A 23,624-nucleotide genomic window follows, 5' to 3' on the forward strand; every position below is an offset into this window, starting at 1 on the left:
CCGAATTCTAACGTCCAGATGATGACTGAACTCAGTTTGCGAGTGGTTTTGGTTTGGGTCTTCTCCGACTCCCCCGTTTTCCTCTCTGTCCTGCAGTTGAACAATGTACTATCAAGAGAGAGCATTACCAGGGAATCCAGAGAATTCACCAAGCTGATCATTCGTTCCAGATAGAGCTGACTGTACCCGTGGACGTGAAGTGTCAGCCCTGAAGGTCAGATTCCTTGCCAACAAATGCAAAGAACTGTGTACGTGAGGGGTTTCCACAAGTTGGTGAAACGCTCTCCCACAATGGCAAAAGCCAATTGCAAATTAGAATGTTGTCAAGGACAATTTTTAAAAACATTAACACTCAGATCTCACCACAGTCTTCTTTCTCTCCTGAAAGAAAAGGTGTGCTGACAGCAAGAACCAAGAAAGCAGTCTTACAGGGTTTCTCTGTGTAGCCCTGGCTGTCCTGGAACTCACTCTGTAAACCAGGCTGGCCTCAAACTCAGAAATCCACCTGCCTCTGCCTCCCAAGTGCTGGGGGGTTAAAGGCGTGCGCCACCACTGCCCGGCTCAGGATAGCAATCTTAAAATAAAGACCACATTTGACAGAAAATGCTCCACTGACCCGTGCAGTCTCTCAAACCACCACTTTCCCCGTTTCCTTTAGTAGAAATGTTACCATGGCATCTTTGAACCTCTAACTAAAACGCCTGCTGTAAAGTCCAACAGGAAACATTGTATTCATCCGCATGGGGCCTGACATACTTTATGTTCAACTGTTATTGGCTGAATGGATGGGCAGCTCCTTTAGCTGCTGCCTCTGTGAAGTCAGCAACACCCCCCCCCCCCCCCCCCCCCCCCCCCCCCACCCCCACCCCCGGTAGTGATGGCACCACCTCTGCTAACTCTGATGCGGGGAAGCCTGGGTTTTAAGAGTGCCCCAGTCTTCCGAACCATTTTCAAACTAAAATTAGGAAAGTTGAGAACTGCTGCTTTAAAATGTCTTTTTTTTCTACCACAGTGCAAAACGTACCTACGCACTGTTCTAACGGGGACATTGATGTCGCAGTTTATATGTGTTCTGTGTTATATCTGTGTTTCAGCTACACTTTTTCTTTGTCTTCACATGGGTTTTAGCGATCTGAACTCAGATACCCTTTACTTTTCTTGGTATATAAAAAGCATTGACAAGACAGAAAAATCCACATAAAGCAGTTTAATTTTTAATGTAAAGAAAAAATACTTTCAGGGGGAGGAAGACTGGAGACTGAACCTAGGGTCCTGCCCCTTCTAGACAATCCCTTTGTCACCACACTTCATCCCAGGCTTTTCTGTCGCTTTTTATGTGAAATGGGGTCTTGCCGGCCTTTGGCACAGTCTATATCCCAGGCAGGCCTCCACCTCGTGCCCCTCGGCCTTGCCGGGCCCAGTTTAGATCTGGTTTTTCAATTGTTTCTTTCTGCTGTTCTGGTTTTCCTTTCCGAGTCCTTGAGATCACATTAAGACCCTCACTGACCACACTATGTTTCAGTGAGGTGTTTTACGCTGAGGTTTGCAAGCCTCCTCCGTAAACACAGAGCTTGTGATATCAGCCATTAGAGAGGCACATGGCACCCCTACATTAACACTACAGATACCACGGAACAGAGGTGCAGAGCCCCCTGGCGGCATCTCCTATGGCTGATGATCAATTTCTCCCTTTGCAGAAACTGTGTCTCTATCTCATACACTATTTCTTTTTATCCCCAAAGTAATCATGCTCCCAGCCTGGTTCTTCGACTCCCTCCGGGTTTCTGTTTGCTTACTCTCTCATACTTAATCTTTACCTCCCAGATGCTTGCAATTTGACAGAGAGCTGTAAAGCTCTAGAGCTGACCTTCCTCAAAGCCCCCAGTGCCTCGTTTTCTAAAGGTTTCTAGATAACAGTGCTATCAGCTTGTGTGTGTGCTGTGCGCTTTTATTCGCAGGGACCTCCCTATCGTTTTATAACTTCATAAGCTAATCTACTTCGTGTTATTTAAATATTTGCACGCATGCATTTCATATTACTATGAATAGTAACCGGATTCAAGTGTCCGAACTCTGTGAGTCTGAACGTGTGATTCCGAGGTAGCTACTCCTCCTACTGCTTGCTATTCTCCGGTTATTTCTGGCTCTCCACTTCCCACGCTAGGAATGCGGTTCCTCCTGCTGCCCCCTGGTGGTGGAGAGGCCACACGACACGTTCCAAGCAATACATAAGCTGCAGAGTTGGTCAAAGTGGCATTTTCCCGAGCCTCTTAGCTGTTGGTGTGAAACCGTACAATGTTTTCTTTTCTTCTGTAACAATCCCAGCTCTACGGTTAGTCCAGAGCAGCTCTGTTAACCATGACCCCGGAGGAAGGGAACAAGGAATAGACCTCCCATCTGGCCCACAGAGAGTACGCAATGCAAACAAGAAGGAAGCCTTCAGCATGTGCAGCCCTTGGTATCTGCGATTGTTTGTTCCAGCAAGAACTACCGTTCGGATAAGAACTTGTTTGACGTGCCAGGGCAGCAGGCGATGGAGCCAGAAGAAAGTCTATGTTAATCTCCTCTACTATATTAAAAATTCCTTTGGGCTGGAGAGAGCCCCGCAGTGAAGAGGGAACATTTCTCTTCTAGGGGACCCAAATTAGTTCCCAGTAGTCACGTCACAACTTCTGGTAACAGCGGCTCCTCCGTGGCGATCATGTACCCCTGGCCCCATGAGCACCTGAATTCACGCGTATCTACCCCCCACCCACCCACACACACACAAACACAATTTAAAATAATATATGCTTAATCCTCAAGGACAGGAATTCTGGTGCTAAAGATTATTGTACCTATTTCAGAAAACACATTCCAGAAACATGAGAAGTCCACCGCCAAGGTCATGGAACGTCACAGAAAGCCTACGGTCGCTCTCTCATTAATCACCTTGTTACTGACTGTCCCAAAGCTCCTCTTATGGTGGCAGGAGAGGACTCACCTCCTAGATAAAGACACTGAAGACCAGACAATTGCTGTTTAACCACAGAGAGGTAACTGCCCCAGTCCTTCAGAAAGCAAAGCGGCCGGTCACCCCATGGCAAAGTTGGTGAAAGCTGAATGAATGGATGAATGAATGAATGAATGAATGAAATCCTTTATCCCAAAGTGGCTCCACAAGAGTCACATCCGCTGCAGCTTCTTACTGATTCAACAAGTTGGGAGCCAACACAAGGGCACACAGACACGACGCTCGCATTGTAACCAATCAATAAATACAAGGAAAAAACCAACATATTTGCCAGTAACTTTAGTTACTCCAGCCCTAAGGTTAAGCAATCATAGAAACCGTTCCATTTTTTTTAACCTAAAAATAAGCAGCCAGCAACAACAATAACAACACACACAACACCATACACAGACACACACACATACACACTCACACACCATACACACATACACACTCATGCAAATACACACAACACACACATACACAGACATATGTGCACTCACACACCATATACACACTCATGCACACTCACACACACATACATACTGTATATACACACTCAAATGCACACACCTGTGTACCCACACACATATGCACATGTCATAACAATATAAGCTATATATATGTTATTTTTTTAATTATATATATATATATATATCATGTTATTAAAAAAAAAAAAACCTATGGACAGATACTTGGCTGTTTCTGAACACACTGCAAACACCAGCAGCATTCTTCACACATGAGAACAAAAAGGATTTAGCAAAGACAGCCAGAAGGGAAATCAGAAGCAAGTCTGAAGGCATCAGGCTCTTCATCTTGTGAAGCACAACTCGACCATAAAATGGCTCCCTAGAGTCCATCTTCCCTGTATAACAGAACCCCCTGGGATGTTAGCTCAGCATACAGTCACGGGTCTCGGCCTCCCAGTAACCGGATTGGAACACACCACTGAACCGTGGGAAAGAAAACGAAAGTCTGTAGACGGTGTGGCCTGTCAGAGGGGCGTTAAAGGCGTAGTCACTTGCTTTCAATTTCATGTCCCCCACTCCTGGGACATGGTTCACAGTTCATAAGCATGTGTAAGCCCCAAACAGAAGTGGCTTGATGAAGAAGGCCAGGCTATATGAAGCAAAGATGGTTGCCAAGTTTGACCTGGCACATGAGAGAAAAGTAAGATTCTGTAGTGTCTGAGTCGCTCTGCTGTGTCTCTCTCTACCACCGCACAGCTCGTCTCGGGGCTATCCCAGGCTAAGCAGGAAATACACGGGTGCTGTAAAATGAACACTAGACAGATCACAGCATCAATAGACTAGTAAACACTGGTAGACAAACTACAAAAGCAATCAAATCTGGATATTACCCAAGTTTGAAAAGCCAATATACACTGCTATGACTATATCAAAATTATAGAAGTATCAAAAAATAATGATTTGAAGCCACTTCAGTGGAGTGAGACAGAGAGGTGAAACTGGAAGGTGTTGCTTAGCACCTTTGCAGATCTTTTTTATAAAAATAAAATGAACATAGGAAAAGCGTACTGTGCTCCAAATGACTGCTTCATCTAAAGAAAAACACGTCCTAATGCTGCCTGAATTGGTTCTATAATTCTTGGCCTGGGACTGTAAGTTAAAGTATCTATGTCTATCTGTGATTGGTATCATTTGTGTGGCAAGGTCTCACTATGTAGCCCAGGCTAGCTTCAAATTTGTGAGAGGAGGATTATGAGGCAGGAGGATTATGTTTAGTGCAAGGCCAGCCCAGGCTACATGAGTACCTGGTCAGCCTGCTGTACAGGATAAGATCCTGCCTCAAAACAAAACTCAGCTCCTTCCTTCCTTCCTTCCTCCCTTCCTCCCTTCCTTCCTTCCTTCCTTCGTTCCTTCCTTCCTTCCTTCCTCCCTCCCTCCCTCCCTCCCTCCCTCTCCCTCCTTCCTTCCTTTCTTTCTTTCGTTCTTTCTTTTTCTTTCTTTCTTTCTTTCTTTCTTTCTTTCTTTCTTTCTTTCTTTCTTCACTAATTTATTCTTATTTCTATATTTCTGATTTTGTTCCAAAATATTCCCAACTACACATCACCAAGATTGCAGACGTGATTTCCTGGTTCTACTGAAACCACTGCTACCCAGGGGACATTAACTGACCGCAACTCTGTTTCCATTCTGCCGGCTAAATGTATCCTTCTCTTCTGACCTAGGATGGGGAACGAACTGCTGCTCGGAGCAGAGCCATTCACTTCCGAACTGATCCCCTTCACATCTGCCCAGCTGTCTGCTGCACCCGCCCTGTGTACTGACTCTGCTCACGTGCAAACACGACTTAACATGCTCCAAGACTCATCCCCATCTCCAGAGAACAGTTCCACCAATCTATCCCACTTTTAAGACCTATCAGAGTCACTTCTCTTGCTGCTTGTAGAGCTTCAGCCTTCAACAGACTCTGACTCTCACATCCTTTATTATTTCTAGTGACTCCCTTGGCGCCTGGCTCTTAGGAGACAGCCAACCTATACCATTTGAATAAATGAATGAATGAATGAATGAATGAATGAATGAATATTATGTTCTGATGATGACCCACTGCTCAGTTCCTCCCTAAAATATCCCATTTCCTGGGGATCTCTACAGATCTTTAGTTTCCTTACCATTAAAATATGGATTATAATAATAGTTATTTCATTAAAGTTTACCTTAAATGAAATGTGTTATAACACCATATAGCACAGCGCAGTGAATTTTACATTCCCTATCCTGAAGGAAAACAAAAGGAGGAAGAGGAGGGGAAGAGTATGGAAATGAGGGGGAGGATGGAGAGGAGGGAGGAGGGAGGGGGAAGAGGGAGAGGAGGGAGGAGGGAGGGGGAGGAGGGAGAAAGAGTCATACAATCACAGAATTTAATTAACTTAGTTTGGAATATGGAAGATGAGACCATTAAACACATAAGTTCACAAGAATGATTTTTTTCTACTTCAGGAATTACAGTTTAATGACCTTATGTATGTATGTATGTGCGTGCATGCATGCATGCATGTGTGTGTGTGTATATATACATATATATACATATATTTCTTTATTTTGACAAAAAGTAAAATTTCAAATTTTGCAACCACTTGTTTCAGATGACTTAGACTGACCCAGCTTTGTGTGTGCAAAAAAATCAAAGGGCTAAGCAGCTCTTATCAACTCCAGCAGAAGTTACAAATTACAGTTTCAAGGTTACTGCCCTGCAAACATAAAGTATTCAAGGACTGAAAACTAATTTTGCACATGACCCTGAGAATTATTCATAACACTTGCGATCTTGGATTCCCAGCACTTACACCCTTGTGACTGATACAGTAATCTCTCATCAAAATGCCAGCAAATTCCATTGTCTCAGGCCCCTCTTTGGCACAAAATTCGGTGACTTTTTATATATTCCACAATATATTACCATATGCAATCAGCTTATCCAATAAGAATTGTCCAACCTCCTTATTATGCCTTTTCATAATCTTTTTAATCAAATGATTTTTAAGGGATATGATAGTTTTTTTATTGAATTACCTCAGGTTTAGGAAATAAATATCAATATATCTTTTCATGTTTAAAAATGTATCAGCTACTCAGGTATTTAAAACAAGGAATTTATTAAATTCTTGGGCAAATGGATGGATCTGGAAGATATCATCTTGAGTGAAGTAATCCAATCACAAAAGAAGTCACTTGATATGCACTCACTGATAAGTGGATATTAGCCTAGAAACTTAGAATACCCAAGATACAAATTGCAAAACACAAGAAAATCAAGAAGAACGAAGACCAAAGTGTGGATACTTCATTCCTCCTTAGAATAGGGAAAAAAAAAAAAAAAAACACCCATGGAAGGAGTTACAGAGACAAAGTTTGGAGCTAAGATGAAAGGATGGACTATCCAGAGACTACCCCACCTGGGGATCCATTCCATAATCAGCCACCAAACCCAGACACCATTGCATCAGCAAGATTTTGCTGAAAGGACCCTGATACAGCTGTCTCCTGTGAGGCTATGCCAGTGCCTGGCAAATACAGAAATGGATGCTCACAGTCATCTATAGGATGGAGCACAGGGCCCCCCAATGGAGAAGCTAGAGAAAGCACCCAAGGAGTTAAAGGGGTCTGCAACCCTATAGGTGGAATTACAATACGAACTAACCAGTACCCCAGGAGCTCATGTCTCTAGCTGCATATGTAGCAGAAGATGGCCTAGTCGGCCATCACTGGGAAGAGAGGCCCCTTGGTCTTGCAAACTTTATATATGCCCCAGTACAGGGGAACGCCAGGGCCAGGAAGTGGGAGTGGGTGGGTAGGGGAGCAGGGTGGGGGGAGGGTATAGGGAACTTTCAGGATAGCATTTGAAATGTAAATAAAGAAAATAACCAATTTAAAGAATAAAAAGTATCGGCTCAAGAATAGACTCCGGGCTATGAATGATCTATAAGTCAAAATATCATTAATGAATTTAAAGGTTGACAGAATTTAAAATAATGTGGTGATGTGGTAGTTTCAATAAGAATGAAACACCCCACCCCACCTTCATAGGCTCATAGCTTTGAATGCTTGGTCCCCAGGGTGCCCTGTGTGGCCTTAGTGGAGGAAGTATGTCATTGGAGGTGGCTTTGGGATTTCAAATACTCAAATCAGGCCCAGTGTCTCTCTTTGTACTGCCTGTGGATCCAGATGTAGAGCTCTCAGTTACCTCTCCAGCACCATGTCTGCCTGCATGTCACAATGCTGATAATGGACTGACGCTCTAAACGTCTGAGCCAGCCCCAATGAAATGTTGACCTTCATAAGAGTTGCCTTGCCCATGGTGTGTCTTCCCAGCAATAGGACACTGACTGAGACCCCTGGTGATCAGTAAATATAATAAAGGTCACTCATTAGATGAAAATAATCCTTAAAAGTATGAAGACAACAATGCAAATGCAACCACTTTCGACTACAGCATCCATCTTAACTAACAGAAGCAAGACAGGAAAAGTCTTCCTAAATTCCTCCCATAGAGAAGAGTGAGCACTGAAGCCCTTTTAATGTGCTGGTCAGCTCCGGTGAGATTTGTGGTGTTTCTACAACCACAGAAACCCAAATAACCCCTCTAAGAGATGAAGGCAAATACAACACGCTATGAGAAATGAGCGCTGGGAGAAGCAAGAGAGCGTCATCGGCTAGGTCCGTAGCATAAAATAAAAATGATGATTTTTTATGAGGTTATTAAAAAGAGTGACTCACACAGCAGTGCAAAATAAAGAAACGGCGCAGAAGGGTCTGAAAAGAGACAAGGGAGAGAAGGTGCTTCCTTTCGCCCGGTACACGCAGGCACCAATAAAAGGGAAGCAATACTTTTCAAAAGAGCTCACTCGTAGTCAGATTCGTCACTCCCATAAAAGCGGAGAATAGAATATAAAAACAGGAAAGCCTGCATCCGCCCTTAAAACGTAACATAAATAAGGTTCTTCTGAAAGCCTCTGCTGGATCAAGTGCAGAGAGGAAATACAAAAGGAAAGGTCAAATCCCCACTCATCCCAGCGACCACTGTTCCCGCGATCACGTTCCTGAGAGCCCAGCAAATTCCCACTGGCTTCTACAGAGGCAGAAGAACGCCCAGAGTGCAGCTAGGTCACCGGGTACGGAAAGCACCCACTGAACACGATCTGCCTAAATCCAGTGGGTAATTCTGGCAGGTCAGGACACAGGCTTATCACCTTACAAAGGACTAAGGAAGAACCCGTATGCTGACTCTCAACATGGACAAGCAAATCTGGGAGATGCTGGGGGTCCCCGCCTTGAAAACTCTGGCTCATGCTCCAATCAAAATCAAGACGCTCCAACAGCAAGCCAATCCCCTCCTTTCTAGAGCCCACTTCTTCGGTCGGAGGCTGCTCCCTTCCTCTCCTCACAGCCCGCTGCTTCTTTGAAAGGGAATCCACAGAAAGCTTTCTGTCCTCTTTTGTAAGCTTGAAAGACAACACACACCAAACTCAGAAGCGCTCTCATTGTCAAACCGGACAGGCCGGCGTGGCATCTGCTCCCCGGTCTACTTGACAGACAGACACTGAAAGTAGAACAGGACACCTTAGTAACTGGCAGCTCACTCTGGTGTTAGCAAAGTGAGAGCTAAGGTTACCAAGCTTGGTGACAATCACCCAGAATCAGAAGCGGGGACACAGACCCATACTTATAAAAGGTAAAAGAAATAATATCCCACGCAAAAAAGAAAAGAAGAATGGGAGGAGGAGGAAGAGAAGGAAGAAGAGGAAGAGGTAGAGGAGAAAGAAGAGAAGGAAGAGGAAGAGAAACAGGAGGAGGAGGGGAAGGAGTGAGAGGAAGAGGAGAAAGAGGAGTAGGAAGAGGATAAGGAGGGGGAAGAGGAGGAGGAAGAAGAGGAGGAGGAACAGGGAAAGGGAGAGGAAGAGGAGGAAGAGGAGAAGGAAGAGGAGGAGAAGAGGAAGACAAGGAGGAAGAAGAGGAGAAAGAAGAGAAGTGGAGGAAGAAGAGGAGAGAAAGGAGGAGGGAGAGGAAGAGGAGAAAGGAGGAGGGAGAGGAAGAGGAGAAAGGAGGAGGAAGGGGAAGAGGAAGAGGAAGAGAAAGAAGAAATTGTTCCAAGCCAAAAAAAAAAACAGTGAACAGTGGCAGTGGTTTGGAGCTAAGATTAAATGTCACTGGCTGGTTACAAAGGAAGAGTATGTGGCTTAGGCTGACATTTGTGAAAATGATGTTGACAAGCCAGTGCAGGGATTTGTAAACAAGAACAGACACTAAGGAGAGCATTACTACCAGATAGGCAGATTTAAATTCTAACAAGGAAAACGTGAAAATGGGTAGGACTCACACAGGGAGACTCTGATCTCGAGTGCTGCAGCCTTGACTAAGCTCCGCTGTCTGTCGGGGTGAGAGAGTTTAAGTCAGAGAGCACAGCTGTGGCTCAAGGATCAGGGTAAATGGTAGCAGCATTTACTAATCTGGGGTGGGGTGGGGTGGGGTGGGGTGAGGAGGTCAAAGTTGAAGTAGAAAAGGAGTTCTGGTTTTGGCATGTCAGGGTGCCCTAGGCAAGGTTACCCAGTCAGTGATAACACAAAAAGAAGTGAGGACGGGAGAGCTGGGCTGATGGGAAGATAAGAGGGAAAGTGACCTAAATACAACTGGGACTGAGGCCACAAAGTAAGAGGACTGAAGGAGACGCATCCACTGAGTGAGAAACAGCGGCTCAGCTCAAGGCGAGTTAGCCTACAGAGGATCTAGGAGAGAGGCACAAGTCAAAGAGGGGAGAGGTCAAAGGTGTCGTCCCAGGATGACAGAGATGAACAAACCTGTAAAAGCCGCAACATCGCTAGTAACACTAGCCATGAGAGGAAACCTCCTAAGTGAGTGTCTTGCTTATGCCATGACCAAGGCAACATACCAAAGAAAGCACTTCATCTGAAGGCTCGTGGCTTCAGAGGCCTAGAGTCCATGACCATCGCAGCGGGGAGCATGGCAGCGGGCAGGCACAGTGCTGGAGCAGGAGCTGAGAGGCCCCGGGATGGCTGTGGGCTTTTGAGACCTCATAGCCTGTCCCTGGGGACACATCTTCTCCAACAATGCCACACATCTTAGTCCTTCCCAAATCGTTCTGCCCACTGGGACCATGCATGAGCCTATACTAGTAGACATACTCAAAGACCACAGTAATTCACACACACACAGACACACACACACACCACATGTCTTAGTTAGGGTCTTACTGCTGTGTACAGACACAGTGACCAAGGCAACTCATAAAGACAACATTTAATTGGGGCTGGCTTTCAGGTTCAGAGGTTCAGTCCATTATTATCAAGGCAGAAACATGGCAGCATCCAGGCAGGCATGGTGCAGGAGGAGCTGAGAGGTCTACATCTTCTCTTCATCTGAAGGCTGCTAGGAGAAGTCTGGCTTCCAGATAGCTAGGACTAGGGTGGTGTAAAAGCCCATGCCCACAGTGACACACCTACTCCAACAAGGCCACAATGGGAGTACAGTGTCACTCCCAAACACCGCGCAGCCTGTCCAATAGAAATCTCAGGACGTTGTTGGTCAGTGGGATCCCATAGACGGCCCCCAAATATCACAGGTCATTTCTACTACTGTTGATATTCTGAGAGGCAAGACCCTATTACTAACAACTTCATGTATTTGAGTCATAGATCGTGGAAAACTCAAACCAGTACTCACTGGGAAGATTTATTTCTGCAGATGCTAGAAGATGCTACCCATGCAAAGCTACTCTGGGGCTAAAGCACTCAGCTGGGTCACTCCGCTCTGAATCGGCAATAGCGAGTTCCTAGAAAGTCCTGCCAACCAATGCAGAAGTGCACACATGTTACGATAGCGACCAACCACTATCTGGTTGGATTTGAGGTCCACTCTACAAAGGGAACTCATGGCGAGCAGCTTTATTAGCCCCCAAGAGCCTGTGACTGGGTAGAGGATAGGCCCTGTGGGAAAACCAACTACTATTATAATGCTAAATGGACACGGAATTAAACAGTCTCCTACGGGCTTATCTCTATATCTGTAGATTACTCCCCCCCCACACACACTCACCTGTGGCTTCCTTTTGTTAATAGATGATGATTAACACGGAGAGCTACAACTCACCTGAAGAGAAACATCTAGTTAGCAGACCCTCCTCCTAAGGCTCCCTGATCATCATGCAAGAGGAAACAGAAAGACTACAGGAGTAAGAAGTCAGGGAGGATTGTGGTGAAGCCCGTGCTGCCAGATGAGGCAGAAGCAAGCTGCAGGGCTCCATTCACAGCATGCCCAAGACCTGCACAAGACCAAGCCGGATGAAAATCCCCGGCTCGGACAGGGGGAGGAGTCACAAAGTCCCACCCCAGCTGAGAAGCCTATGAAAAATGATGGCTACCGGGAGAGATTAGGTCCATTTTCCTCAGAGATCCAGTCCCTGAGAGCCTAACCACACTACAGCAGACGGACCTAAGCCGGTGTGCACACAAGCAACACCTAGGGAACTTAGCGGGTTTGAACACAGAGCTCATAAAACTGGGAGGGGACACTGGGAAGAGGACCCAGGAGGGGCTGTAGTTTATATAAAAATTTCAAACAATAAAAAATGAAAAAAAATGTAATAGCCCCTCCCTCCAACCAAAAACTAAGTTAAATCTCAAGGGATGCTGGGATAAATGGGCTTTCTGTTTTGTGGGAGAAATCTAGAATGTTTAAATGAGAGGTATTAGGAAGGTTCCCCAGAGCTTTGGAAAACTGGAGGTTTTTTTTTTTTTTTAAATCATATGAAAAGTCTTAATTTCTTACTTCTAATTTTAATCTTTCAACTGTACACTTTTTAAAATAGTAAGTAGTATTTAGGGCTTTTGCTCCGTGTGCTAACACTTACAGTCTGTAATTTGGGGTTAGTGGAAAACCAGTTGTTCCCAGCCCCATCCAGATCTTTATTTTCCCCCTCTTTGGTCATTTCATGCTAGAGGAACATTCTTATTAACAGCTCTATGTGCCGACAGAAGAAGTGAGTATCACTCGGCACACACAAGTCATCTGAAAAATCCTAGGGTGAGGGACAGAGCCTCTCTCTGTCCCTCTGTCTCTTTTTCTAAGTCTCTAAGTCTCGCTGTGTCTCTAATTCTCTAAGTCTCTAAGTCTCTAAGTGTCTCTGTTTCTCTCTCTGTCTCTAAGTCTCGCTGTGTCTCTCCTTCTCCCTTCCTCCCAGGGCTGCCTGGCGTCAGTGTCCGCCAACGAGAGACCCATCCCGGCTTCCTCACGTCTCTCTGCCCTGGTCTCCTACCTTCTCCTACCTTCTCCTTCCTTCTCCCCGGGGACCAAGCCCGAGTCCGCGTCCGCCAGCGAGGCTACATCCAGGCTTCTCGTGTGCCTCGCTACCCCGGGTCTGTCTCTCTCTCTCTGAGCTACCTTCTTCCTTCCTTCTTTCCTCCTGACCCGGCCTGCCTGGTCTTTACTGTGACCCGCGCAGCTCGGGACTCTGCATCTCTCTATTCCCCCTGGCTTCCTCCCTTCCTCCTCCCTTCTCCCCGGGGACCAAGCCCGAGTCCGAGTCCGACCGAGAGGCCCCATATCCCGGCTGTGCATCCTCCGTGCCTCCCTGGTCTGTCTGCCCCGGTTCTCCTTCCTTCTTTTTTCCTTCTTTCCTTCTGACCCGGCCTGCCTGGCCTCGACCGTGGCCTGCGCAGCCCGGGTCTGTCTGTCTCTCTGTAAAGAAAAAAAAAAAAAAAAAAAAANCCNAGGGNGTTAACTGNTTCNTNNGNGGCCANAAAAAAATTCCCTTAAAAAAAAAAAAAAACGATATTTAGAGCTAGCAAGCTGGCATATCGGGTAGAGGCGCTTGCCACCAAGTCTCCCAACCAGAGTCTGACCTACACGGAAGGGGAGGGCTGACTCTCTCCAAGTTGCCTTCTGGCCTTCACAAGTGCACCACGATGTGTGTGTGTGTGTGTGTGTGTGTGTGTATACAGAGGTGCACATTGACACACATACATAAAAGTAAAAAATTTAAGAAGTGTTGGTCTATTTTTAAAGTGTGTGCTGCACGCCAATATAGAAACACAATATTTCGAGGGAAAAAGCAAAACAAGCGCTGTCCCCGCAGATGGTCGGCATCTGTAAATAAAGAACCAGAGCGTGCAGAACTCAACAGTGAAATACGAAGCTTCCTCTATAGTGAGGGATAAAGACAGATGAGCTGACACTTTCATTGCTGAGGAAAAAAAAAAAAAAAAAACCTCAAAGCACTGCGATGAAGGCAGAGGACGACATGACAGGCAACTCCACGCAGTTGGCTTTAACGCTCTATCCAGAAGCTGGAAGGGGGGAACGAGACTTTTCAAATAAGGTCTGTATGTTTTATATAGGTGACTTACTCTTTCTATATGTGTGAAATAATTTTGAAGAAGAGAAAGGCTTACTAATAAACTGAGGTGAGTGATCACATATCATATAAGCAAAGCATTTTTCCCTTAACTGATTGTGAGAGTTCAATCTACTTTTAGCATGGCCAGAGGCAAATTCTGCTGGTTATCCACACCTTTGAAAGAAGGCTTTCCACTCAGAGACATGCTCCCAACTCTTGGCTGCTACACTTTAAAAAAGAAAAAGGCATCCTTTCTAGTGCTTAATGCTGTTACTTCAGACGGGGCATGTGATATTCTAATATACTGTAGCCTATCTTTCCGATAAGCACTAAATCTTTAAAAGGGTTATGTAACTTTAGCTGTAGATCCAATTACTGGGCACACTAGGATACAAAGTTCAAAAATAAGATCTTAGACAATGCTTGTAGATAGTTCAACTGAACAGTGAAACTTAAAGCATCACAAGAAAAACGTAACTCTATACAATTTATTATCTAAGCTATTTCCATTAAAAGTTATGGAAGCTCCTGGGAGATTTTCAGACAACCCACAGACTACAGATGCTTAAAAGCAGCATCAGGGGTTGGCAGTAAACCCACCAATTCTGCAGATAGAGAAACAGAGGCATAAGAAAGTTAAATGGTTTGAACACAAACAAGCTAGGAGAACACAGTCTCCTAACTGCCCCCCACCATTCCTCTCAGGCCACTGCAGGACTCTCTTGCAGCACTACTGGGTGATTATGCAAATGAGCCTACAATGTTTCAGATTGCTCTTCCTACAGGTGAACAACCTCTGCGTTCAAACCATTTTCTTCCCAGCCCACTAAGACAGCCTGACACTTTCACATCAGGAAATCAGAAACAGGCTGGAGGGATGGTTCAGGAGTTAAGAGCACTGGCTTCTGCTCTTCTAGAGGACCCAAGTTCAAGTCCCAGCATCCACATGGCAGCTCGTAATCATTTATACCTCCAGCTCCAGGGATCCACTGCCCTCTTCTGGCTTTCATGGTCACTGTATAGACATGGCACAGACATACAAGTAGGCAAAATGTCAATACACATAAAATATAATTAAAATTTAAAAATTTAAAACAGTATAACTTTTGAAAAAAGTCAGAAGCAAAAATGACAGTGACATTTCAATTTCCAACTTTCCCTTTGATTATCGTGACACTAGAACTTCAAGAATTCTCGCAGACACTTGCCCAGTACCTTACCCAATCTGGACTAGGTCACAGGAGACATGGCCACACTTTCGTTATTAACCCACTACAAAAAGAAAAGCCTCTACCCTATCACACACTTTGGAATTCTCTCCAACTCCAACCAAGCCCAGAGTCTGTAGCCACCGAACACAACAAAAGGAGGGCTGGTGAGATAGCTCAACAGGTAAGAATACTGAGTGTTCTTCTGAAGGTCCTGAGTTAGAATCCCAGCAACCACCTGGTGGCTCACAAACATCCGTAATGAAATCTAATGCTCTCTTCTGAAGACAGATACTTATGTATACTTATGTATAATAATAAATAAATCTTTGGGCTGGAGCAAATAGGGACTGAGAGAGCCGGGTTGACCAGAGCGAGCAGAGGTCCTAAACCCAGCACTCGGGAGGCAGAGGCAGGTGGATTTCTGAGTTCGAGGCCAGCCTGGTCTACAGAGTGAGTTCGAGGACAGCCAGGGCTATACAGAGAAACCCTGTCTCAAAAAACAAACAAACAAACAAACAAATTCAATTCCCAAGAGTCCCATGAAGACTCAGAAGCATCTGAAAAGCTACAGTGTACTCATATACATACAATAAATAAATAAGTCATAAAAAAGTAAAACGACAAGCATGCAAATACAAGATGGACTTATACCAGGATGGTCTCACATCCCCTCATAGCACAAGCTCACTCTTGTTAACCACGTAAACTTGACCTAGGTTCTGAAGTGCTTTCCTTGGTCATTAAATAAAGAGACTATAAGAGTCCGTTCTATGCTATATAACAATGGCAGACAGTTATGACCAAAACAATGAGTGCTATAAATGGCTTATGCAAATTTCACCTTAAAATTACATAAGAGGGGCTGGAGAGATGGCTCAGCGGTTAAGAGCACTGACTGCTCTTTCGAAGGTCCTGAGTTCAAATCCCAGCAACCACATGGTGGCTCACAACCATCCGTAATGAGATCTGACTCCCTCTTCTGGAGTGTCTGAAGACAGCAACAGTGTACTTACATATAATAAATAAATAAATCTAAAAAAAAAATCACATTATAGACCTAGGAATGGTGCCTGAAAATGCAGTTTTTGAAGCATACCATTTCTGTTTCCTCAGCCTTGAGACTATTTAATAATACAGTCTCAGCTAGTACATTACCTGGCCAGGGGAAAATAAAACCTTTAAAAATTAAAAATAAATGAATAAAAACAGGTTGCAAGTGCTGTGACAGGATTTTGAAGAAGTTCCTTTTGTAAAAGAGAGACAGACAGACAGACAGACAGACAGACCCAGGGGACTCTGGATCCAGAACGTCCCTGAGAGTACCTGCAAAGGCAGAGATCAAGTGCAGTCTGCAGGATTTGTAGGTCATGATTTCCACACGTGCACTTTGCAAACCTACGGGAGTGCTTTTCTATTCAATGTTGGCTTTCCGACTTTCAGATCAGAGTGGCTTTCTGCTATTACGCATCTTCTCAGTCTACAGCTGCCAAAAGGTGTAGCTGTGGAAGAGCTGACATTCCGTTTTGTTTTTGAGAGGGAGAAACAATTCTTCATACTCCATTCTGTACACAAACCTGTCTCTCTATCTACATGTGAGGACACTGTCCTTAGAAACCCCAAATCAGGGAGAGATGGCTCAGAGGTTAAGAACACTGACTGTAGAAATAAAAGAAAAAAAAAAACCAAAAAAAGAAAAAAGAATAAAAACAAAATAAAAAAAGAAAGAAAGAAAGAAAGAAAGAAAGAAAGAACACTGACTGCTCTTCCAAAGGTCCTGAGTTCAAATCCCAGCAACCACACGATGTCTCACAACCATCTGTAATGAGATCTGCCGCCCTCTACAGGTGTTATCAGTCTTTACAAGCCATGGAACTGAACTCTCACTCGGAAGGCTTTCTCTCCATCAGTCATCAATGCATTGGGTCCTCTGAGCTGACACCAGATAGCCATGCTTCTCTACGTTACAGTGGCCAGGGTGGCTAGCTCACGGGTGCTGGAACCATGCAGATGACACAAGACGCTCAGGGTGTGTGTGTGTGTGTGTGTGTGTGTGTGTGTGTGTTAGTACAAAATGGAATGCTGTGATAGTCAGATTCATACATTTTTAGACTAAGAAAATGTCAAAAATTCTTAAGGACAACCTGACCATGGCGATGGAAAGTGCCCCTAAGACACGGAGCCGGGTAGATAATTGAGAGTAACCCCGGAACTGTCCTCACTGCCGGCCCATTCCTGGAGAAGATGAAAGGAGGTTCCGAGGAGGGGTGTGAAACAGAATGTGTCCAGAACTAACGGGAACAACGAAAAGTTCTGTTGTATTGAGGAGGGTGGGAAAGGAGCAGCCCCACTGTGCAGGTTGAGGGCCTTCTAGACACAGTACCTGCCATCCAGTATTCCCTACATAGTTCATGCGCAATTAGAAAAGCCACGCCCCTTCGGCACAGCAGCTCGCAGACAGAATGCCAATGGATCGCCTTTGAAGCCTTATCAGGTTCTGTCTTCTTTAGGATGCTTTTCCCCGGGTCCTTCCTCGGACGCAAGCCAACCCTGTTCACCTCTTACCTTTCTCTCTAGCCCTCCTCTCTCACACAGGGTCCATTCCCAGTCCCGCTTGCTCTCCCTCCACACCCCCCCACACACGGTTCCCCAACCCACTTCCACAACCACATATGAGCCTACCGCACACTTCCATGGGAATGTCCTGTGGGTGCCCAAAGCAGGAAAGATCTATAGCTAATTACAGGAAGTATTGTCTCATTTATAAAGCTGTTCTGAGCTCACGTTCTCTCGGTCACCCAGAGTTACATTTAGCCAATGCCTTTTACCCACCCCTTTCTTTCCCAGTATCTGCTTAATGATCTCAGCCCATTCACCCCCACCCCAAGGATTCCCCACCCCATCACCGCTCCCCAGTTTGGGTCTCCCTTTTTTAAAAACCTCCAACGTTGCTTCCTAGTCACTCAATACTTTCTTTGCCAACTCCACTCATCCTGTGAGCTGTTAGAAATACCACCTGCAATTCAACTCTGATTGCAACATTCCAGGAATCGAGAAACTCCAATTTCATAGCTAATGAGACCAGTCCAAATCCCCAGGCCTTTAGCAATCCGAGTCTTGCACCTTCTGAGCTCAACCTAATTCTCCACCTCTTCACCTTCACAGATCTGTTTACATCTGCTCTGTGCCGTCTGCATTGGCTGTGTCTGACACGGTATCATGTGTGCAAGCAAGGCCGTTCCCTTCCCACACAAGCTGGCCGTTCCCTTCTCTCCTGTGCCATTTCAGGTGATGGGGAAACTTCCTGTCTTTTACATGTTCAATCTTCACAGGGGAAACTGTAGTGCTCGTGGAAAAGCTTATGAAAAATCTATGAAACAAAGAGTAAGAAAGAACAGTGCACCTGCGCTGCAGGAGTCAGGGAGGAAGGGGGCGGAGGCCAGGGAGGAAGGGGGCAGAGATCAGGGAGGAAGGGGGCAGAGGGCGTGATGACTTCAGAATGTGGAAAGTCGGGATATAACATGGCTGTGGCTCTGTTAGAGTGCTAAGAGCCTTCTCAGAATTACCAGTGAACAAATCACTAGCCTGCCGCACAGTGAACGCCTATTGTTTTGGGTGGCACAAGCCTCAGGAGAAGCTAAAGGAAGTTAGATATTAGATATGGAAGGCTTCACAGGAGGCCATATCAACCACTATGAAGAAAAAAGGCCGGGATCGTGAGCCAAACCTCAGGAACTCATGCTCCCTAAATTCTTTCTATTTTGAATGACTCTATCATTAACACAGTCTTCACAAGTTTATAGAGAGAGCTACCTGGACTCAACATTTTCATTAGTGGATTCCTGAAAATCCTTCAGAGTGGATTGATGGTTATCACCCAGGATTTTCACAACTCCATCACATGGCGAGCTCAGAATTCCCGGGTGTGACACACACTCTGTTGACTCCCAGTATGTCTCCTCCTCAGCATTCCTGCAGAAGGAGACGCACGAGGTCTAGTGCCGGCAGGCAATGTCACAGCTCCTACACACTGTGCAATCAAGGAGAAAGTACGCAGTGTAAAGACTAAATAACCCCAACATCTAACACAGGAAAAGGCTCATGCAAGCTCTCTACAGGGCTAGACTACATGATGCGAGAAGGAAAAGAGGCTGTGGGGGGAAATCTAGACAGACCATGTGACCCACAGTGGGTGTTATCAGGTTCCTCCTCTGAGGCACATTCAATCAGCTTTGCACTGTGATCAAGGGACACAGAGATACAGTGTAGCTGCTGAGCTAGCTACAAAGAATAAGAACAAAACCAGCCAAAGACCAGGGAAGCATATGAAGGCGAAGACTAGAGACACAGAATGTTCTAGGCTTTCGTTATCTATCACGACCCTGGGCCCGAATGAGGTCAGTCTGTGCTTGGCTTCCAGTGCTTTCCCTAGCCCCTTCCTTCCTTCCTTCCTTTCTTCCTTCCTTCCTTCCTTCCTTCCTTCCTTCCTTCCTTCCTTCCTTTTGATTAAAAGCTCAAAACTCCTCGTTTTGGTTTATTTCCATTTCTTTTTTTTTGTTTGTTTGTTTTGTTTTTTTGAGACAGGGTTTCTCTGTGTAGCCCTGGCTGTCCTGGAACTCACTTTGTAGACCAGGCTGGCCTCGAACTCAGAAATTCGCCTGCCTCTATTTCCGTTTCTTGAAACAAGTAGTAATCAAAGCCTTCCACAAAGTCAGCTGACTCATAGCTGCTCTGTTTCTTTTTTTTCTACATTCTCTTAAAGGCCGCAAAAGAAAATGTCAGACTGTTGGGCAATGAGATATACAAACAGGGATCAAGGGCCATGGAGAGCATTTTACAAGAATGAATTACGTGCGCCCTAGAAATTGGAGATAAAGGGCAGTCAAGGTAAAGTCATGAGATCCACATCAGCACAAGAAATGCTAACGAAGTGTCAACTCAATGGCTGTTCACGATCCCGGGCTGGTAGATGGAACTGAGCTTCTGAGGGACAGGATTATCAAGTGACTAATTACTTGAGGGGGTTTTTGTTTGGGAGGTTCCCCAGGTAACTAACCACAGGCTTTGAGGGCCGGAAGTCCTGAGTGAACTCTGAGGGTATCTCCCCAGACCCAAATACCAAAAACCAAGTTATCAGACAGTGTCAGAGGCTTCGGTTTACCAACAGAGGGCAGGCGGACGTTTGCCAGTGACAGAGCATCACTCTCTGAAAGTACAAGACTGAATTTTAGAGGAGCACCTTCTGTGAGGCAGCCGGCTCCCCAAAGCTGAAGCCACGCCTATCGGACGCAACTCCGTGGAGACCAGTTTAACGCGTGGAGCAAGTCAAAGACTGACACCCAGATGTCTGAAGGAATGAAGTGGGCGGCTCTGCGGGGTTATGCAAACAAAAACTGTACCAGAGAAATCCTGCAGTTGAGAGGCATTTACAGAATAAGCAGCTAAACTTTGGAACCAAATTCATTGACCAAATCCCCAGCCGTTATGTGTGTGTGTGTGTATTATATGTATTATAAATTATATATATTATATATGTAATTTCTATTATATGTATTATATATACATTATATTACACACACATATATGTGTGTATACATATGTATATGTATATGTATATATATGATTAAAATATAAAAGGGCTCTGACTAGATTAAACTCAAAAGCATCTGCTAACTTTCTTTTCTGATGGCTTAAATATCTATGTTTGCTTATTAAGTGAAAAAATACAACAGAAAAACTGATGAATTTTAATTTGGGATAGTTTTTAGACTATTTTTTTTCTTCTGACAGTCTGACAACCAAACTGTGGCTGGCCTGGATGGAACTTGCTCTCCGAACCCCCTCAGACTCACAAAAAAACCCTGCTGGCCTCTTTCTCTGTGCTGGGATGAAAGGGAATGTCCCAGCACACTCGGTGTTAGACACAAGGACTTCTGTCCTGATACTTTCAACATTTCAGCTGAACTACTGAAACAAGTAGCTTTACAAGTTGAAACAGTGCTTTGATTCGAAACCTAAATGATGCTGTGTGCTGCAACCTTGGCAGACAGGCAGTTCAGGCACTGTGACAAAAATCTAAATGGCAAAGAGCTACTGGGTTTAATATTAAAAAAAAAAATCCCAGACAGCCACATAGGGAACTATTAAAAGCATCAGAAATTCGACTATCAGGTAGGAACAAATTTTTAGAACTATGTTTAAATAGTCCAAATATAAACTTGGTGTTAGAACTGACTGGCAAGAGGCCATGGCACAGTTGACTTTGGTCTTCAAAGGCTGCTTGACCACAGACATCAAGTAAGTCCACTTATCGCGCGCGCGCACACACACACACACACACACACACACACACACACGATCATTCCTATACTCCCTTTCAGCACAATCTGTTCCTCATCAGCCAGCCCAGCAGGCTTTAGAAATCCATTGATAAAATGTCTAGTCAGAATCCGTTGATTCCCAAGAATGAGTGTTAGATAGAAAGCAGCCCCAGGATTATGAGTCGATTTAAAGGTGGGTCCTTTCCGAAGAACAATGTTCAGGAACAAACATAAAACTGCCGTCATTGTTAACGGAAGCACTTACAAACTGCAGTGTGTATACTTAACTATGTACCAGTGGTTCTGAGAAACCACTTCGTAAACTCTATAACCCTGAGAATCTTCCCTGGATAACATTTTATACATTAAAGTACCTTTAAAACCTATTTTGTCTTTTATGCTGCACAGGGTGTAGTCGCCTGTCAACTCTCGTGTGCGTCGTGTCCTGGCTAGCCGAACCTCATTTTGACAGTTCAGTCTATCCTAGCGATAGGCAACACAGCGACCACCTAACACCGCCCACGTAATCCCGGTTTCTGGTGATTATAACGTTTTGCCTTGCCAGACAAAATGAATCAAGCTTTGATTTGTTTACTCTGTTCAAATTCAAGAGCCCCTGCAACTTAATATTTTCCTTTAAAACCTCCCCTTTGGACTTCAAATAATTAGTTTTTTGACACGCAATGGAAATAGGAAGAAAGAAGAAAGAAAGAAAGAAAGAAAGAAAGAAAGAAAGAAAGAAAGAAAGCTCTCTAATACTTTCCATATGATTCAAAGAAATTTCTTTTAAATCCTTATTGTCCCCACTTATCGCATAACCTACAAAGGCAGGAACAGTACTTTTTATTCAGATAGTCTGACTTGAAATAATAGCCCAGTGGAAAAGTTTAAGAAATAAAAGGGCGGGGGGAGCTCTGATGCTTGTTTTCACTTGAAAAGAAGTCAGAACTGGTACCCGCTCCCTGGAGTTTTGCTGGTACCTGTTTGGGCCTATGAGCCGCCAGCCCGCTCCTGGGTGCGCCCCTGTCCCCAGGGGCCTGGCGACGCCTTCCTGGTTCCCACGCCCTGGCCCGTTATCCCCCGGCCGCAGTTGCCGAGAGGCCCGAAAGAGAGAGAGACGCGCCCTCGGAGCGTCAGCCCGCGCCCCCGGCCACCTCACTGAGCCTCCCGGAGGACCCGCGCGAGGAAGGCGGCTCTCAGGTTCCCGTTGGGGACGGGTAAGGTGTCAGCGCGGCGGCCGGCGGGGCGCGAGCTCTCCCGCCTGACCTCATTCTGCGCTGTCCCCTCGTTGGCGTGGAGCGTCTCCGGGGTCCGCGCCGAGACTCTACGGCAGGGGGATGACTCTCAAGACTGAGGGGCGGCGCTCCCGGGACGGGGGTGGGGGTGGGGGGAACACTCCGGGTCCCAGGCTGACTCGGAGGGGTCGGAGGGCCGGATGGGGCGAGGCGGGGACTCACCGCGCGGCGTGGTGGCCGCGGCCGCGGCTAAGCAGAAACCCAGGCAGAGCGCGATTGAGCGCAGGAGGGTCCGCCGCGCACTCTTGGGGAAGACGAGCTGCCGCTGTCCGATCCCTCCTCCCTCCCGGCTCCGGGCGACAGACGGGGCGGCGGGAGGCATGACGGGAAATTCCTGGGCACGGGCGGCCGAGTCCAAATATGAGCATAGCAGACAAGCGAGGGAGGACGGCGGAGCGCGCTGGCCGCGGAAGGGGCCTGCTGCCCGGGACGCGGCCGCCGCCAACTCCCGCCTCCGGCGCCGCCTCCACCGCCCCGGGCCAGCCCTGCGGGAACGGCGCTTCCGCGCGTGGGCAACCCGGAGCAGAGCCCCCTGGCAGCAACCACCCGAGACCTTTACTGTAGGGTCAGGGCGCCAGAGAGCTAAGGACCAAAAGTCCTGGCCTGTACCAAAGAGCCTGCGAAGTGCCAGTTAAGGTGTGACATGGTCGCTCTTGTGCCTACTGAATACCCATAATACAGAGGACCACCGACTGCGTCCCAGAGGTCGCACCTGAGGGGGTCCCTACCACACCCATTATGTCTGTCCAGGTGAGAATGACCTTATAACCCCCCCACACACACACTATGTGTGAGTGAGTATGTGTGTGTTGTAGTGAGATTCAGCAAAAGGGCAGCCCCTGAACTTTTACTTGAACACCATATATGGAGTCAAAGCAGGCTGGAAAAGTTTTCGCTCCAGCTAAAGCTGTTTTACAGGACATGCCTCCTC

At 45.9% G+C, this 23,624-nt stretch overlaps 1 protein-coding gene across 1 annotated transcript in view; it reads right to left on the reverse strand.

The window, feature by feature from the left end:
* Msrb3 (methionine sulfoxide reductase B3) overlaps positions 1-23,049 on the reverse strand; it is a 115,733-nt gene extending 92,684 nt beyond the window's left edge. Inside the window, exon 1 of the mRNA XM_021175168.2 lies at positions 22,856-23,049. Within this exon, the coding sequence (XP_021030827.2) occupies positions 22,856-23,015 (160 nt within the window). The 5' untranslated portion in view covers positions 23,016-23,049. The remainder of the gene's footprint in view (positions 1-22,855) is intronic.
* Positions 23,050-23,624: the final 575 nt, after the last annotated feature.

Source organism: Mus caroli, chromosome 10, assembly GCF_900094665.2.
Source record: "Mus caroli chromosome 10, CAROLI_EIJ_v1.1, whole genome shotgun sequence".
Taxonomy (NCBI): Eukaryota; Metazoa; Chordata; class Mammalia; order Rodentia; family Muridae; genus Mus; species Mus caroli.